The sequence below is a fragment of the Nansenia antarctica genome (genome assembly GCF_963989245.1).
Source record: "Nansenia antarctica genome assembly, chromosome: 1".
In the NCBI taxonomy this organism is placed as follows: domain Eukaryota; kingdom Metazoa; phylum Chordata; class Actinopteri; order Argentiniformes; family Microstomatidae; genus Nansenia; species Nansenia antarctica.
Window position 1 is genome coordinate 14,333,196 of NC_137674.1, and position 19,830 is coordinate 14,353,025.

At 41.2% G+C, this 19,830-nt stretch overlaps 1 protein-coding gene across 1 annotated transcript in view; it reads right to left on the reverse strand.

Moving 5' to 3' along the window:
• The window catches only part of hspa12a (heat shock protein 12A), a gene marked incomplete at both ends in the record, with an annotated part of 55,494 nt that extends 53,031 nt beyond the window's left edge, over positions 1-2,463 (reverse strand). Inside the window, one exon of the mRNA XM_080531920.1 lies at positions 2,424-2,463. Coding sequence (XP_080388046.1) covers positions 2,424-2,463 — 40 coding nt within the window. The remainder of the gene's footprint in view (positions 1-2,423) is intronic.
• Between the last annotated feature and the right edge of the window lie 17,367 nt (positions 2,464-19,830).

Genomic DNA, 19,830 nt, shown 5'->3' on the forward strand with positions numbered 1-19,830 from the left:
CTGAGAACGGCTTGAATGTTATTTATCAGTGCTGGGACTTGTAATCAATTCACTATAATGGGAATTTGAGGCATCAATTAGTAATAATCAGCACTCCTGATGAGAAATGGTACTTTATGTCTGAGTGGCAATTGCCATTGACATCAATTTGTCATGTCCACACTCTTTATGATGCACAATTACCTGCCCAAATACTACTACAAATACTACTGGTCCTCTGCTCTGCCTGCACCCTGGATACTATGGAGACTCTATTGTCCCAGTATGCTGCACCGGCTCAAATTCACGTGAATCGATTCCACAGTGACTGTGACAGCTGCGACCTCTGTGTCCGTGCTGAGCTGTTGGTTTTTACCTTGGGATTGGTGCTCCCTTAACAGACGGAGTAGCTTCCAGCATTAGGCCACCCACATTACTCACTTCTTCCAAGGAAGGAAGAGTCATGCCTTTGAGGGGACATTATGTGTCCATAACTACTCTAAAATCTCAGTTGGTTCTGTGGTATTGCAAGAGTGTCAATGTATTTCACCCTGATGTCAAAAGGAGCCTGATGTCAGAGGCCTGCGTTCGTCAAGACACAAGAGTATGACATCAATCCCCCAGGAAAGGGCTCCATATGTGAACGTGCGCAGGAATGTGTGGGCATCATGCCCCCAAAATGAACAAAGAGCCCTTCATCAACAACCTCAAAGTGTCACTGTGGGGACGTGAGAAACGAGTGTGCATTGGAACTTAAACTTAATTCAGAGACAGTTTCCATGAAACGTGACTTCATGTTTTTGTAGGCCTATTGTGAATTAATTAATTTATTCATGCAGGTATCCCTGTCTTAAATATGCCCTGCACCTTTACTTTTCTTTTTTTTCTCTTTTTTTTCATTTTTCAGTAGGCCTAGGCTTATACCTACAAATAATCCAAGATGTCATGTTTCTATCTGCTAACCTCCACAAGTAGTCTTCATGCATCTCCATGTGAAACGTGTGGACCAAGTTAGGCCATTGGACCCAAGGTGACCCAAGCGCCAACCGTCAAGTTCATTGTATCATGTGATAACATCCATATTAGCAATGGCAACGTAGTGTCATAAATAGGCCTACTGTCGGCAAATACCAGTTTTGCGCCACATCCTGAGATGTAGTGCTACTTAATTAAGAGATGTCAGACAGACTGAACGTGACAGGAGGTTGTGTGTTCCCTTCTCTGCGGGACATCAGCAGCGGGGCGTCATTCTCGGCGGGACAAAGGAGGCGTGAAGAAGACTTGTTGTTTTTTGTCTTAGATAAGCACGTCCCACGGAAAAGCACATTGTGTTTCTAGCCACCGTCCCGTTACAGGCTGTATGCTCTACGTCAGACAACTCGTGACGTTAGAATTATAAGGTTCTATCTCAATTTTTGTCAAAATTTAGGTTTTTTTACATAATCTGATCCATTAGGTGTTTATTAATGCCTGTGTGGTGTTGTTTTTAAAATGTTGACATTTTTGAGTTAGTAATTCAGAAAATACAAAGGTTCCATCTCACAAAACATAATGGAATGTAAAAACATTGACGCTCAATATCTCTGAACTGCCCTAAACGGAGATAGAACCTTATCATTCTAAACGGAGATAGAACCTTATCATTCTAAGCTCACGAACTGGTATGGAACGATGAGGCATACTATGGGCATTGTGTTAGTTAGGCAAAGAAAACGAAACTGCGAATCCTGAGGAATCGCAATATTATATCCTTATCAGTTATCAGCGTCATTGAGAAGAGCAAACAGTTTACAAGAGTAAGTTATCTAGCCTCGTCGCTGCTGCGTTACCTGGGACGATGATGAGGCCAGCAGCCTTTTGCTGCATTGAGTCAGATCTCCCAGGAGACTGAACCACGTGACCAAACTCTGCACCGTTATGGAGGACAAACTCAAATGCGCGCTTTACTTTTCCCACTAGATCGGCTCAACGAAAAGGGCGTTAGTTAGTCATGAGTTGACAGCCTGGCCATGTACTCATTTAGAAAGCTCCGACAAAAAACACATTCAACAGAGTGACATAGGCCCTAGGTATCTTATAATTAGATGTTGTCGACGTGAAGGACTTCTCCGTGTGATGGTCTCACCCACATTGCGGCAGAGTGAATCTGACCACGCTTTCCAAGAATACCCCCCCACGTTGAAGCTTTGTAGTGGACCTAAGTGTGAACTGTGAAGTGCAGTTATTAATATGATCTGAAAACACGAATACCTCTGCACCAGATCATCGACTTGAACCCAGAATGAATGTGGTACGCGTCTCACAGGCGAAATACAAAACGCCCCATTTGCGCACTGATGTAATGAACGCACCGTAAACGGTTACATTATCAGTTCGTAACATGACGAAGGCTCTCTGTAAGGCAACTTCAAAATTACAAGAGGGTTAGAAACATGCATTCTTACCTGCTATTACGTTGTCTGTCGCAGAGTCCTTGTCCGTCATCGTATCCCGCTGCGCTGTGTTCCCTCGGACCTCCCCTACCTAATGCAATGAGAATGCCGTTTTTCCTGGTTTATTTGCAGTCTGTATCATTAGAGGGGTATCAAAAGCTCACTTCCACTACCTACTCGGATTATTCCCCTTAAACCTCTTCTCCAAAATCTTCGCTTCCTTTTATAGGCTACTTGCTAGGAAGGGCGCGCAAAAAAAGCACATTTAAAAGGATACTATGTATGCGTGATGGACTCATTCAGCCGAAGTATTGTAATGGAGTTTGGCCGATCTACACCTCCAGAAAAAAGCAAGTCCTGTATCCCAGTGTGCTATAGCTACTTTCCGATTGTTAGGTTAGGTAGCCCCCCTCTGTCCCGCCCCTGCAGTCAGCTCACACGGCCGTTCTGGCAGGAATGTATGGAGCCCGTTCCACAGCAGACGTCTGTGTGGGGCTGCAATATCATGACCTAAAATCCTGGTATTCTGCGTTTTCCGCTGACATGTCATTAATCCTCTTCTCTGTTTGCAAATAACAAACCCCCAAAGTCAGAAAAATGGTAGCCTACCTACTCAGTTTTATCTCATATGTCCACCCCACCTTTTTTTGTAGCTATCCCGAATCTATGATCTTGCCAGTAAAAGTCTACAAACTGATCATTAGAAAAGAAAACGGGTCCGCATACATTATGTTGGCACTGTTGGCGTCAACCTTCTTTTTTTTTTTTTTTACTTAATTTATTTAACTTGGTCCAATTTGGTGTGTTATTACATTTATTTTTTACTGTTTTTGTTGTATCTCTTTTCACAATTTCAAATAGTATTTTTAAACAAACCTGTGGGAACCAAAGTAAGTTTCAGTGTGGAAATACACAGGCTTCAAAAAGGGTTTCACAGTTAATTGCATAGTTTTATCAACATTTAGATTAGATTAGATTCAACTTGGTCATTGCTGAGTACAGGACAGGTAGCAGACAACGAAATGCAGTTTAGTATCTAACCAGAAGGGCAAATAGTGATATATAAAACATGACAATGATAGTGATAGGTACTGTATGGCAATCGTATGGATTTACAGTTATGAGCTCTGTACAGTTAAGGTATCTTATGTACAGTATGGTATCTACAGATGTATAAATAGAGGCTATATCAAAAAGAGGTATGTGCAATGTGCCAAAAATATGGTATGTGCAAAGGTAGTATTTCTAAACAGTAGTAGTGCAAAGGGTAAATGAGTGTTCACAGTGGCCGGGGGGGTTGTGTACTGAGAGTCATTGTACCCCATGTGGGGGTTATTTATCAGCGTGACAGCTCTGTGAAAGAAGCTGTTCGGAGCCTGCTGGTACGGGACCTGAGGATCCTGTACCTCCTGAGTCTCTTAGATTTAAAGTTTGAGTTATTCAGTGAAAGACTAATTTCGTAGCCTGAATGCAATAACTCAGCTGTACACTAATTTCAGATAATCCCAATTAGTTACAATAAGTACATGTAATTACACTAATACATTGCAATTGCTAAACATAATGCAGTCTACAGTATGCTAAACATAATCTAGTCTACAGTATGGGGTGGCAGGTCTCCTAGGGGTTAGAGAGGCCGTCCAGCAATCGGTAGGACGCTGATTCGATCCCCACCCCCAGGAGGGAGTGGGATGTGAGCTGGTGATTGGAGGGATACTGGCATCATATCTAAGGTGCCTACCACTGTCGTTGAGCCCTTGAGTAAGCCACCTAACCCCTAACTGTTCCAGTGGCGCTGAATATGGCTGAACCTGTGCCCAGAGCTCTGTTCTCCCCCGGGGGGGGGGGGGGGGGGGGGGGCGGGGGGGGAGACGAATGCAAGAACTACATTTCATTGTCTCAATACTTGCACTCTGTTCAATGACAATAAAGTTTAATCTTATCTTAAGTATATTGAATGTAATGTAACCTACAGTATGCCCCATTCTGCTCTGATGCTGTGAACTCGACACTTCAATGCAATGTTAGTGGAATTCCCCTTTAAGACAGTTCTGTTCCACCTCAGTAATTAGGTGACTTTACCCAGGTGAAGAAAAAGTGCCAGTTTGAAGCTAAAAGGTCAGTTAGAAGTTTGCAATAATAAGAATAATAATAGCAACAACTTAAATGTATATAGCGCCTTTCAAGGGACTCAAGGTCGCTTTACAGAGATACAGGAAAATTACATGTTGCATGTTGGCGGAGGAGGTCAGATAAGTACTGGGGTCTGCGGTCAGGTCCTGTAGGTGAGGAGGAGGACTGACCGGAAGCCAGTGGAGGTGGATGAGGATGGGGGTGATGTGCTGCTACGGCCATTGTAATAGTCCAGGTGGGAGGTGACAAAGGCATGGACCAGGTTTTCAATAACAGAGTCCGAGAGTGATGGTCAGAGTCTGGCAATGTTCCTTAGGTGGAAGAAGGCGGATTTGGTGATGGACTTGATGTGAGATTGGAAGGAGAGGGAGGATGACACCCAGGTTGCGGACTTCGGGAGATGGAGCAGCCGTCAACCTGGAGGTTGAAGTCACCAACCTTCCGGGGCAGCCACCTGGGTGCCACAACCATGAGCTCTGTGTTCTTACTGTTTAGTTTGATCAAATTAGATGACACGCACGTTTTTATTTCACATAGGCAGTTGACAAGAGACTGAGGGGGAAGCTGAGAGGGCGGAGTAGTGCTGAGAAAGATTTGGGTATCGTCAGAGTAGCAGTGGAAGTTGAGGCCGTGGTGGTGGATGATCTGGCCGAGGGGGAGCATGTAGATGGTGAAGAGGAGGGGTGGGGGGGGACTCGAGCCATTGATGGTAATCAATGGCCTGTTGGAGAGGTAGGACTGGAACCAGGATAGAGCTGTACTGGTGATGCCTATGAGGTCAGATAGTGTGAGATTGTATCAAAAGAGCTGCAGAGAGGTCCAGGAGGATGAGGATGCTGATGCGGCCTGAGTCAGCAGCGATGAGGAGATTATTGATGATCTTGATGAGGGCGGGCTCTGTGCTGTGGTGTATTCTGAATCCGGAATGGAGGGGTTCATAGAGTTCATGGTTAGACATGTGCTGATGGAGTAGGCTTGCAGCTGCTCTTTCCAGGATTTTACTGAGGAAAGGAAGGTTGTAGATCGGCTGGTGGTTATGCAGGTCATCAGGGTCCACACATGAATTGAACGTCACAAGTTACTCAAAAAGCAGTCTTCTGTTTTTTTCTTGCAGATGTTGTGATGGTTTTATTTAAGAGCATTAACCTGGCCAAATTCAAATGGAATAAAAACAAATAGCAGAGAAACACTAAAACCAGCCACAATGAGAGGGTCGTGGCACCTCTGCTCTGTGTGGTTGTGGTACAAAACGTACTCTCAATGCCAGTAACGATCATGTCACACTATTTAAATGTGGTGGAGTGTAAAACTTTGCTGTTTTTAAGCCTTGAACATGTGATATTTTTGCATATGTGTGAACCAGCTGTCCAGTCACCTGACAGGCTATATAGTTATGGTAACCGGTGTAAAAAAGAAGAACAAATAAAGGCGAGGCATGTCTTCAGCATCTCAACCATTGGTCTCGACCTTGTGTGCTCAAAAGATGTCTTACCCCATCTAGTGGTCACTTGCTGTCTGACCTCCTCAAAGTCAATGTTATAGGTCAGGTCAACTATATTCTTTACATTATGTATATAGCTGTTCACATTTGTTTTGTTCTTTCAAAGGGAAAGTCACAGTCACTGTCTGGTTTTGGTGTCCTGGTGTAGTTTGTTCATTTCAGTCATTAACCTGTTTCTCTAAATAACACACTCTGGCCGGGTCATGGAATGATTAATGTAGTGATTTGTTGAAAACATGTTGTATAATGCTTCAAATCTACACACATCGAATCTAAGACTCTACTTAAATCTCTGGTCGGAACCACTGTTTAGGTCATGTAGAGAGATGACAACTTTATATTTTAAGATGCGTTCACATACTCTGGCAATATCTTAATATTCATGTTAGATGGCCTCATATTTAAATAGTGGTACTTTAATATCTTAGTTGACACATAAAAGAAACTTCCAACCGTATGGAATCTGATCGATAATTCATGTTTTCTGACTCTTTAAGTGGCCATCTGGGATTGGTACTTCAGCTTTTAGGCTGTTCAATTAATGATATATAGCCATTGATTCTTGAAGAATATAACTTACACATGCCTTGTGAGCTGAGTTCAACTGTCCTACCCCATCAGAACCCAGAATATGATCTTATTTTACTAATTTTAAACAAACAATTTATAGCTTCAAACCACGGTTTAAAACGATCATTTTGATCTCATGAATGGTCAGTCCTTTCATCCACAGCTCTGTTTATGAATTAGAAAGTGGTTGCATTTCCCCAGCCCCATCCCTCAGCTGGTTACCAAATAAGTGGCAGGGTGACTGCTCTGTTGTTGTTTGAATGCCAGCTTGTCCCTTTAAAGGACTATGATTAACATCTGACATTACAGATCTGACATTATAGAGCTGTAGGATTTTTAAACTGGATTGTATTTGATTGGCATTGACTTTCCAAGTTATGCATATATACTTGAAGCACAGTGGGGTGTCTCTAAAATCAGGGTTTTCACCTTTGTTTTTACAGCAGCCATTAATGAGACTAGCACTATAGAAACAGTGCCAGCATCACAGTGGTGGTTCTTAAGAGCCATAAAAAGTGTATACTGGTTGTGCGGACAAGAGCCCTCGCCTTTCACAAAACGAATAAAGGGCCTGGATGAATGTGGTTAGATTCATGTCCGCCGCCCCCCCACCCACTAATGATGTTACTACTGGTTGTTTCTTGTTGCAATCATGCAGGTGCCGTGTGCACTGCGATGCGATATTGTCGCACGTCAACATTCGATTCTCCGTTCACACCCACACACTTCGGTGGTGTGGATTGAGAATCGAATGTTGTCGTGCGACGAAATCGCATCGCAGTGTGCATTGGCCTTTAGACATGTCTACGTCGTCATGATTACAAAGATGCCACTTGAAATGCATAAAATCCAAGTTCATTTGTGTCTTACACACACACACACACACACACACACACACGTTCGCCTAGTATTTGACCAGTCACGAATGGTCCCAGTATTGTAGCTTCAGATGTAGCTTTAGAAGGAACGAGTTGGTTTTTAGTGTGCTTATATTTATTTTAATAATTTAACTGCTAAGACAACAATATAGTAAGCTAGTTACTTTAGCTAGCTAAAGATATTGGCCCCCAAATCATTTTACAACTTGCTTAGCTATTTGTTCCGACGTTTCTGTTGAACCCTGCGGTAAAGGTATCTAACTAACTAGTCTACAGAAGTGGAAAACAAACGTCAGATCAGATATATAAACAGGTTATTTTGATAAACTGGCCACATTTTGGGAATATACATGGTTACTTTCTCGCCTGAAAAACATATTAAAACTTCATAAAATGACATGTTAAGACAAAATTACAACAGCTTTTAGCCCGTGGAGGTTTAGCCTGTTTTAAAATCCCTGCTGCCGGTCGGTGCAAAATGCATTCCGGGACACTGAGCTGTTTCAGTGTGAACAGTCTGCAGTAAAATAAAGGTCTAGTCCTAATAGCCTAGGTCAAATTTCACAAGAAATCAGGAAGACATTTTTTTGCCTATTTTTTACTGAAAAGAATATTAGAATTATAAATAATAATAATATTATTCTGTATTATGGTTTAAGTCCTCCAGACTTTTACATTGACATGGTTATAACAACTACTACCACATGGGGGAGACAACCGACTTCATTGTTCATGAGCAGAGCTGTCCTGAACATTCTACTCTCTCATACTACCTACTGTTTTACTGGTCAGTATTTTGTTTATTAATCATTTGTATGTGCATAATCATAGTTTCTAAGTAATTTACTTCATTATCAGTTAAGTATTGGTTGACAATTTGAGATGTTTGTCAAGTTTTGCCTCAGCAAGCAAGTTGCTAGTTAACGTTATGTAGCCATATTAGCCATCTAGCTACAGTAGCTAGCTATACTTTTTTTTTTTATCAGAACAAGTTCCTTGCAAGCAGTTCTCCTCTTCGCTAAGCAGTGACTTCCACACAGCCATAAAGAAGAAAGTAAAATCAATGGAGGCACTCAAGAAGGCAGTCGTTGTCAAAGGGAAAGCCATCTGTGATGTCGAGACACTGTTCAGTCGACTGTTGGTCTTGGGGCAGCGGCGCAGCATGGATGTAGCCTTCCAGTTCAAGCTGAGGCCAGTGCCTACAGCCCTAATCGCTTGAGGAAGGGCAACAAGGCCGTGCTAGTCAAGTGTCTTGGTGTGTCTGTCAAGACTCCACCTGCTCCAGACGTGGTGCTGGTTGTTGCCGGACAGCTGCTGTACCATGTCGTCTGGCCAGTCGCCGGGACTGCAAGAGACCTGGCTGCAAGCTGCAGCACTCAACTGGCCCACTACCATACTGGCTCCAAGAAATGTTTCCTTTTCGACAGGTACGACCAAGAAACTCCTAGTGCAACGGAACACGAGCAGATGAGAAGAGGAATAGCCAAGGAAGTCCGGCTGTTCCCAAACACCCCCCTTCCATGCAGAAAGGATCTTCTTCACAATGCCATGAATAAGACTCTGCTCAACAACATCCTCAGCTACCCCCTTCCACACAACATTGAGCTTGTCAACAAGCTGGATTGTGTCGTCACCCATGCTGAGGCAGACATCACCCTCTGCAGCTACATGCTGATGGCAGTGGTGGACGGCGCACAGACCATCCGCATCCTCAGTGACGACATGGATGTCTTCGTCCTCCTGGTGTACTGGACATCGAGGAAGCAGGTTTTCACAAAATGTAAATAGGAAAATGGAATGGTGATGTCCTAGATGTCAACCATCAAGCGGTTAGGCCCCAGAAAATGCAGCCAGCTTCTCGTCCTCCATGTGCTGTCGGGCTGCGATACAGTGTTATACCCCTTTGGAAAAGGAAAGCAGTCAGCGCTCAAGCTCCTGGAGACAGACATACCAGGTCTTGATCAAGTGCTTGGACAGCCTGGGGCGACCCACGCTGAGCTCAAGGTGCACTTCTACGGACAGAAGAACTGTACAACAATGAACGATGCTCATGCTCGCTTTTACTGCAGCCGTCCTAGACCTTTAATATGACCTTGACTTGACGCCATGTACAGAGCTGCCAAGTCTCACGGATTTCACGCATTTCAACCAGTTCTCACGCCGCATCTCTATTTCTCACGGCGAGAAATAACAAATTGTTTTACAGGACTGGAGTTTCGTGGCATCTTTGTGCACGCGCGTTAACTTGAGTCTGCAATCGAAGCGGCAGGCGAGCGCAGATGGAAGAACCTGTGTTCACGCGAGCTGCAAGAACGTAGTGTTGCCAGATTGGGCTACTTTTGGTCACACTGGACGGGTGGATTCGGCAGCTTTTAGACCGGTTGGGCTGGACATTGTCAATTCCGTCTGGCAACCGTGGTAGCAAAATATTTGCATACATTACAACATCGTATCTGGTAGCCTACTGGACTGGGTTGCACCAATTTGGCGTAAGTCATTACTAAATGCAGGCATTTAGTAGTTACTAAACCCCTAGTTGTTACTAGCTAGTTTCAAACTAGTTGTTTACTAATTTCGGTTGCACCACGCCAATCTTTTGCCAATCTTAGCTAGTAAATATTCAGCTTTGGTAACTGTTTTTTGTTTCTCTACTGTAACATAACCAGGTACATTAATAATAATTGTTAAAGGAGCATAGTCTACTACTTGCTACTGAGATGCTAACCCGACGGATTGTCCGGTTGACGCGCCGTGCGTCCTAAATTGATGTGTTGCTGTTGGTTATATAAGATCCGTAGTCGTTGGTTTGCTGCATAATAAAAATTTATTGTGTTACTATGTGCCATCAATGGCTTAATCACTGGTACAAACAGTAACAATAACAAACTTAGCGCCCTTGCGGTCAAACCTATTTGCCCTTCCGGGGTCAACACCTGACGACAACAACAACAAATGTGCTACCAGATATACACCTGCCTCAGGTATTGTGACAGCGCCACCCCATGCCCACACAGTGAATTACAACACGTATCACAGGACCATATCTGGCTCCTACAATAGTAATAATAAATAGTAATTGCAATTTACAATACAACAATTGGGGGTCCCTCCCAAAAAAATTGGCCGCGCTACGCGCACAAAATCAACCACCAAGGCCTCATTCTGACCCAGGAAAAACCCTGGTATGTAGCCTACTGTATAACATGATAGCCATCTATGAGCAATGCACTGTATATAAGATGATGACCAAGGGTCTTTCTGCTGCTGACCAAGGGGCTGAGTCCTGTTGATGGGGCCCAATTTTCTTTTAGAGTCTGTAGGCTACTGTATTTGTTCATTAAGATTTCATAAATATGATATATTGTCTGAAATGTTGTCTTGTTTTATAAAATGTCAATTATTTTCATTTCTTGTGCTGGTTTATTATGAACAACATGTAAAATTGCAGGAAACTAGCACAAATAATTGGGTGGGAGAGAGGGGCCGCTGCCGCCAAAACCTGCACAGTTTTTGGTCGCTCCACCACCACAAAATCTCACTCCAAACTTTTGGTGAAACTTGGCAGCCCTGGCATGTACATTTAAAAAATAATAATAATAATAATAACTCCAGAAATTGACTCCCCACCCCCTAAAACCAATTAAAAGTTGTACATTTACCAATATCCAATATGGCGGCGGCCGCCATCTTGAATTCTGAGAACAAGTAGCAACCAAGCTAATGTTGCTCTCCTAGCTATATCACACATTTCCATTTTAAAAGTTTGGAGTAAGAAACATTTCGGCAACTTGTCTAACATGTGTAGAGTGCAGACTGCAGACCAATAAAAAATTAAGCGCCAAAAACATTTTAATCTTCTTTGGAGAGGGGATGAAAAGAAAGAAGGAGGATGAGAGTTGTTTCGTTATCGTTTATAAAACAGCAGGATTTTTCTATTACCCTTGGTCCTATGGAACTTGAAAACGTGTTGTTCACCATCCATAACCTTCATGAAAATCATGTTATCAGCTTTGCTAGCTAGCTTATATTTCAAGTTGTCATCGATGAACGGGACAATTGATCTGGTGTGGTGACCCGGAGAAGATGATTCCCCCCGGGTGAAGTTAGTTATGGGTCTGCTCCGTCGGCTTTAAGTATCGCTTCTGGAAGCTGGCGATTGTGTGTGAAACAGAATCTGACTCGCCGTGTGTAATAGAAATTAAAACGTGAGTTGAAGTGTTTTGAGGATGACCTCTCAGACAGCGGGCCGCTGTCTGAGAGGTGTTTAAAAAGCTGGGCGCTCTACACTCAGAAAAGGCCACGGGCCATGACAATATTCCAGCCAGATTTCTAAAAGACTCAGCTGCCTCCATTACCCCAATCATCACCCACATAATAAACCTCTCCATCAAACAGGGACACGTCCCCCTTGACTTTAAAATAGCAAGGGTAACCCCACTGTATAAAAAAGGAAGCAAATTAGACCCAGGCAACTACCGACCTGTTTCTATTCTTAATTCCATCTCGAAACTTATGGAACAGGTTGATAGGTACCTTACCGAAAAAAATCTGATGTATGAATTTCAATCAGGATTCAGAACATCCCATTCCACTGACACATGCCTTCTCTATTTGAACGACCACATCAACCATGAGGTGGACTCGGGCAAGTACTGCGGCATGGTCATGCTGGACCTCCAGAAGGCCTTCGACACAGTAGATCACCACATATTGTTAGATAAACTGAAAGCAATTGGGTTCGATAGAACATCGGTGAGCTGGATGCAATCCTACTTAGAGGGGAGGGAACAGGTGGTTAGTGTGAACGGAACACTGTCCCCCCCCCTCCCAGTGACCTGCGGCGTTCCACAAGGAAGCATATTGGGACCTTTACTGTTCCTAATATATGTGAATGACATGTCATCAGCATGTGATTGCAATTTGTTCCTGTTCGCGGATGACTCGGCTCTGCTGGTCTCTGACAGGGACATATTGCAGGTGGAAAAAGCGCTAAGCACTGAACTGAGTAGAATCTGCATCTGGCTAGCTGACAATAAACTATCAATACACCTAGGTAAAACTGAAACCATCCTATACGGATCCCCATCTAAACTCAGAAAGGCTGAACATTTTAAAATAAAAGTGGGTAACATTAATATCACAAGAAAAGAGGATATTACATACCTGGGCTCCATCTTAGAGGCAAATCTTTCCGGAGATAAAATGGCAGCAAAAGTAATCAAAAAAGTGAACCATAGAACTAGATTCTTGTACAGGATATCCTCACTTGTCAGTAAAAACACACTGAGGACCCTATCAGGAGCTCTCATTCAATGTCACTTCGACTATGCCGTAACATCATGGTACTATAGAACCACAAAGGCCCATAAAACAAGACTCCAGACAGCCCAAAATAAACTGGTTAGGCTTCTGCTAGGCCTCAACCCTAGGACACATCTAACCGCTGCTCATTTTTTGAGCCTTGATTGGCTACGAGTAGTTGACAGAGTGCAGCAGCTTGCACTGGGCCTGGTCTTCAAGATACGCTACACCACAAAGACACCCAAGTACCTGTCAACATACTTCCAAAAAGTGAACAACGTCCACACATACAACACCAGAGGAAGCTCCACGAACCACGTTCAACCGCGTTGCACCACAAACAAGGGGTTAAACTCGTTTGCAAACTATGCAGTAAAAATGTGGAACGCCCTTCCTATAATCTTAAAGGAGTGCAAAACACTGCCCACCTTCAAAACCACTCTCAAAAAACATTTACAGGAGGCTGCAATCCGTAACTGGACCCTCTAAATCAAAAATCAGATTAAAAGACCCGAACTACCCACGGTACATACTTTGTGTTTTGTCCCCCGCCCCCACCTGTGGTGTATGTCCCCACCTGTCCTACCCGCTGTACATACCTGATGTTTTGTTGTATTGTTCTTCCCATGATGGATGTATTTTTATCTTGTAGATAGTAATAGTTATTTGTCTGTATTATCTTGTAGATAGTACTAGTTTTTTTTTGTCTGTCTTACATGTAACGATGAATTGAGAATCAAGGACCCCAATTGAAATAAGCCAGTGGCTTTCTTGGGTTTTTATCCTTTTAGTTGACCTTGTATGTAATATGTACTTTCATGTACCTACTTCTGCAAATCTTCTAATAAAGTTTTCAATCAATCAATCAATGAGAGGTCATCCTCCAAACACTTCAACTCACGTTTTAATTTAATTTCTAACCTTAACCCTACTGGACGACTGGCCTGCCGCCTGGCTGACTTATCCATATCAAGTTTGGCGACTACTTATTACTGTGTGGGACGAGTTGCTGGAGGTTTTGAAAAGCTTATCATTAAACAATATAGGAAGGAGCCGAAGGACGGGACGATCTGTTTAGTCCAAGCAGCATGTGAACGGGGACACCCATCATGCCAAGACAGGGAATTCCAAATGCCCAAATAAGGTGAATGACGTCACACCAGTGTAGGTTTTTGATTGATTGATTGATTGAAAACTTTATTAGAATGTTTGCAGAAGTAGGTACATGAAAGTACATATTACATACAAGGTCAAACTAAGAGGATAAAAACCCAAGAAAGCCACTGGCTTATTTCAATTGGGGTCCTTGATTTTCAATTCATCGTTACATGTAAGACAGACATAAGAAAAGAACTAGTACTATCTACATGATAATACAGACAAATAAAGGTAATGTAACCAGTGTAAGTAATGAATGAATGAATGGTCTTTATTGTCATTGCTATAGTACAGGTACCAAACAACGAAATTTAAGTAATGTTTTGAATGGAGAGATGAAGCCGGAGAATAAAGACATTTTCTTTAGGCTAGATTAAAAGTTTGATTAATTGAATTAATATTTTATCTTAAAGGGTAAACAATGACTAAGTATGAATACATAAAGGTAAGAAGATTTTGAAGGGTCATTGAGTGATGTGTGTAGTTCTTCATAGATCTAGTCTCTTACACTTTGCCGTCAAAGTGCACCAAATTGATGCATTTTACTTTCAAATGTAAAAAAATAATTAAAAAAAATAAAATAAAATCCTGGGGGGCAAGCACACGGACCCCCGTAGTTTTCTTAGATAGACCTACAACTGTAAATAAACATTAATAGCCTGAAGAACATTTGTTAAGTCTATTGTTCTCAGGGGTTAAGAGCGGTATAATTTTTAAAAGGACTTTTTAAGACCATCAATGACCCATTCAGCAAGCACCTGGTCAAGTTTGAAAACATGACGAGACTGGTATTTCAGTTAGAGGCAATTAAAGATGACAACCTCATCTGGGGGTCTATTTGGCGGCTTAAGGTTCAGAAACAAAGAGGCACTAATTAGGTAGAACCGCCTATATGACCCGCGAAGACCCCCAGGAAAGCTGTTTAACGTCATTAGTTCAACAATTAAGACGTGTGAATTCAAATAATGAATGAGCCATAGTTTGGCGTGCCAATCAGTTAATCAGTTACTATTATGACTATTTTTTTGCCATGATCTGCTTGGAGACGAGGGTCATATTAAAATTGCAAATGAAAATTGCAAACTGATTCAATTTGACACTAGAAGGAAGCCTAATATCGAAGTCATCACATCAGGTCCATCTCAGAACTAATTTCTCCAACTCCTTCGTATACGTAAACCGTGGGAAACAGGTTGCCACATTAATGATTAAATGAAAATGTATTTGGTGGCCATCATTTGGACAGCGGAATAGGCTCGGGTTAGTCGTTTAGAAAGCAACAAACAAAATGTGATTGCCAAAATGTGTTCAGAGGCCCAGAGGCACCCTACTAAGATAAATAGCACCCCAAGGAAACAGGAGGAGTCGGCTTCTTGGCAGCTTCATTGGTCGACTTCGAAATCTACTAAAATCTAGTCAGCAGTCGTCAATCGTCCCTGGTCTATAAATGCACTAATGCACTACACTTTTTCCTACAGGTGTTGCAATTTTCACAAGGAGGGAGCTATAGCAGTTCCAAATGTGTAAGTTTATGAATCAGTATTTGGGGGGGAATTAATACACAGAGACCTGTTCGTTTGCTTTTTAGGTTGGAATATGCTTATTTACTACTTAACATATTTGTAGTTGTGTAGTAGTAGCCTATAGCCTATGTAATTTAATCTTGTGGCATATGTTTATCATGCATTGACAACTTATATGATGTAGGCTATAGCATCCTAGTATTTCATATACACTTATAAGATCATATCAACTTCAGGGCGATGCTTTTTAAACAAACTGAAGGGTGTCTAAAAAGTATCTGAGATACGCAGTCATACGTGTTTCGCACTGTGTCCAGACGATGGCGGTAAAGAGCAATACTAGGCCTATAACCTTCTGCTGCATATGGATGTATGCCATACACTCTATTGTTGTGTAATAATATCGCTACATTTAATTGGTTACTGTTTTAAAATATAAATATGTATTACGTTATATATTGTTTTTACACTGCGATGAGGGGTTTTCCGCAAATATGGGACATTTCATCCATGCTAAGAACGAATGATCATGGATGTAGGGGTTTTATGCCCTCATCTTGACAGCAGTGGGGCTTATGTGATAATTAATTGATGAATAGTGTCATGTGTTGTCTACTATAAGGTGCATCTTTTAACTGAAATAAGCTCTCAGAGGAAAATGCATAAAGATGTAAATTATTTGTTATTGCGCTATAAAAACAACATAATAAGCGGGCTCTGTTTGAATGTGAAAATGAAGCTTCCGTTCCATAGAACATAAATATTGTCAGATGTGTGTCAGATATGATTTGTGTCACTGAACGACGTGTCACCGATAAGAGACACAAGCCAATGAATGCGCTCAATTTGGTGACGTTTCGATACGCGATGCCCTCTCGTTGACTGCCTGCCCTGCCGTAAACTGCCCGCCCTGCCGTAAACTGCCCTTTGAGTGAACCCTGGCTGAATAGGCCTGAGCTGATAGCCGTGTGGCTGCTCACCAAATGCGCTCTAGTACGAGCCTACTAGCCTACTTAGTGTAGGCCACGGAATAATTTAGGTAAAGGGAGGGTCGAATAATGTGTTGCATAGTTTTAAGTAGGGCCACATACTGTAAGGAACAGCCATTGTTTGTTTTTAATGTAAAAAATAAACCATAAATACACCAATAAACCATAAACTTGACATTTGATGCAGGCACGTTTAGAAATAATGCACTGATAGGGCAACCTGCAGTCTGTAGCGTTTATTATTATTATTATTATTATTATTATTATTATTATTAGAACCACAATATCACAACACAAAATGTATAATGAGCCACTCTCACCTCAACACAAAGATGACGTAAAGCTACGGGCCTATAAACATAATAGATTATTTGTGGTTAATAGAACCACATCATTTTGACATTTCCCATTCAATTTAGTCTCAGATAAAATAATGTACCCATCGAACAACTTGACTGACATTTTTGATAGCCTATTCTGTGCCGAAAACGGCGATTTTATGTCACTGTGAGCCATGTTGGTCTTAATCTCACGTTTGAACTATGTCTGTCAACTGTTTGGTTTATTATTAGACGTGGACGTTGTAATTAAGTCCACTATGAAAATATCCTACGCATTTTGGAGGAAATAACATTCACTTTAGCCTCACAAATAGAGTATGCGTGGCGCTTAGAGGCGCGTCCGGGGAAATTAAGGTGCAGGCCGGTACATCGTGAGCTTAGAATTATAAAGTTCTATCTCAATTTTTGTCAAAATTGAGTTTTTTACATAATCTGATCCATTAGGTGTTTATTAATGCCTGTGTGGTGTTATTTTTAAAATGTTGACATTTTTGAGTTAGTTATTCATAAAATACAAAGGTTCCATCTTACAGAACATAATGGAATGTACAAACTTTGACGCTCAATATCTCTGAACTACCCTGAACGGAGATAGAACCTTATAATTCTAAACGGAGATAGAACCTTATCATTCTAAGCTCACGACGTGTTGGCGTCTCTCACGCGCCCATTCAGATAGATAGCATTCTCACTAGATGTAGAGTTATAACTGTTTGCGACTTCAACATGAGAATGCAATATCATTATGTGCCTGAGAGGAGAGTCCATTATCCACAACAGGATTTTAAAAGGTGGGTCAATAGTTCACCTCCAGTGATTAAGGTCACAAACTCGGGATTAGGCCTACGTTTTTTCCAAAAGAAAAGAGAATTCAGGCCAGGGATGCTTTCGTTATACATTCATTGAATGTACAGGACATGTTTTTCAAGTTTATAAAGTTTCTTGAACCACCATCAAATGCGATTGACAAAATGAATTATTGGACATAGGCCTTTAAAGCACTATTCAATTTGTTCGACTTTATTTCTTTATCTATAAAAAAAAAAGTGCAGTTTTTATTCTACACTCTTACAATATCCCAATCATGTCATAGTATAACAAATACATAGGTATGGGCTGAGAGTTGTACGCGTTTTAAATGCTTTTTTTTAATCATTCGATTACGTTTTGTTCGTAGGCTAAATGCTAAGAAGCATTTACGGATAACCATATCGTGTATCCGGGATAACCATAGCCTATTGAATCACCAAGACGATAATAAGGCTCGTCTTCTTATGGATAATGCACATATTTAAATATATAGAGAAGGTGTACAGGTCCACTTTATTATGAACATGTAGGCTACACCTTCTCATTCATTCAGGAGGTGTATACTGGTATGGGGGATATTTTCTTGGCACACTTTGGGCCGTTAATATCAATCATGCCACGGCACTATTTGAGTCGTTGACCATGTGCATCCCTTCATGTCCACGATGTACCCATCTTCTAATGGCTATATACTTCCAGCATGATAATTCACCATGTCACAAGCAAAAGTTGTCACAAACTGGTTTCATGAACACGACAATGAGCTCAGCTCTCCATGGCCTTCCCAGTCACCAGATCTGAACCCAATAGGACACCTTTGGGATGTGGCAGAACGCAACATTCACAGCTTGAAAGTCCACCTTAAACATTGCGTGATGCAATCAGGTCATCATGGACCCGAATCTCAAAGGAATGTTCCCATGTACATATTGTGGAATGAATGCCACGAAGATTTGAGGCTATTTAAATCAAAGGGAGGCCCTATCCAGTATTAGTATAGTGTTCCTAATAAAGTGTTCGGTGAGTGTGTGTGGGTAATGGTATATAGGCTATATATATATATATATATATATATATATATATATATATATATATATATATATATATATATACACACACAATACATATACATGTGCATACAATATAGTATATGTAGGCCTACAGTATGTACTTGATGCAAATGTTACTATACTTAAAGTTGTGTGTACTTGTAAAAGGTATTTTTATAATTAATTAATTAAAAGGTGGGACACAGTTTGAAGTTCAGATTTGTCAAAACGCAGAAGGCGGTTGGCCATGGTAACAGTAGACCGAGGTCAAAGACCGATAGATAGTTTCCAAGGTAATCGATTGCCTTGACAATGTGACGTGATGGAGGTATAGCGCATAATTGGTTTTGTTTACGTTTCGTTTGTTGTAATTTTAAATAAGGTTATAATAAAACGCTTTTGCTGAAGCCGTGCAACATGACGTGTGGTGATTGTTCAGCTATAGCAAATAGATCTTAATAGATATCTGAAACCATCAGGCTGAACCGAAATGGAATATCCGAGCTTGTTTTCTGTAATGGATGTGTATAATTCCGTTTGAGGTGGTGGAAGTACTATAAACACATGTAACACATGCAAGCCTTTGATTCATTTTTTTTAATGAACTGGTAGGTCTAGGTGACTAATAGCAGATTGACTATATGTGCCTCAAAACTGGTAGGCTAGTCAATAGATGTAGTCCTTAACTAATTACCCTGAGAACCAAGACAGTGACATTGCCCTAAGAATCAGAAGTCAAATAAGATAATAAAAAGATTGCTCAATAAGTTAGACTCGGCTTGAAGAAATCCCAAGAAACCACATTATTCTCAAACGCCATATAGTTCTATGAGGTTATCCGTTGTCAACTAATTCTAACTAACTAATTATATATAAATAATAACAACACCGTAGGCCCTTCTTCTCCGAGCCGTAAAACACAAGACTCTGCTGTAATTATAGACCTTATTATAATTACTATTTTGTAGGGAAATACTATTTTGTAATAATGGGCAAACAAATAGCCTAATCAAGGTGTATAATGAAAGTGTTACGATACACAAATATGTATGATAATAATAAGGTAGTAATTGCAATATTAGTCTAATAATAATAATAATAATAATAATAATAACAACAACAACAACAACTATTAGCCAACAACAATAATAGTAATAATAATCATC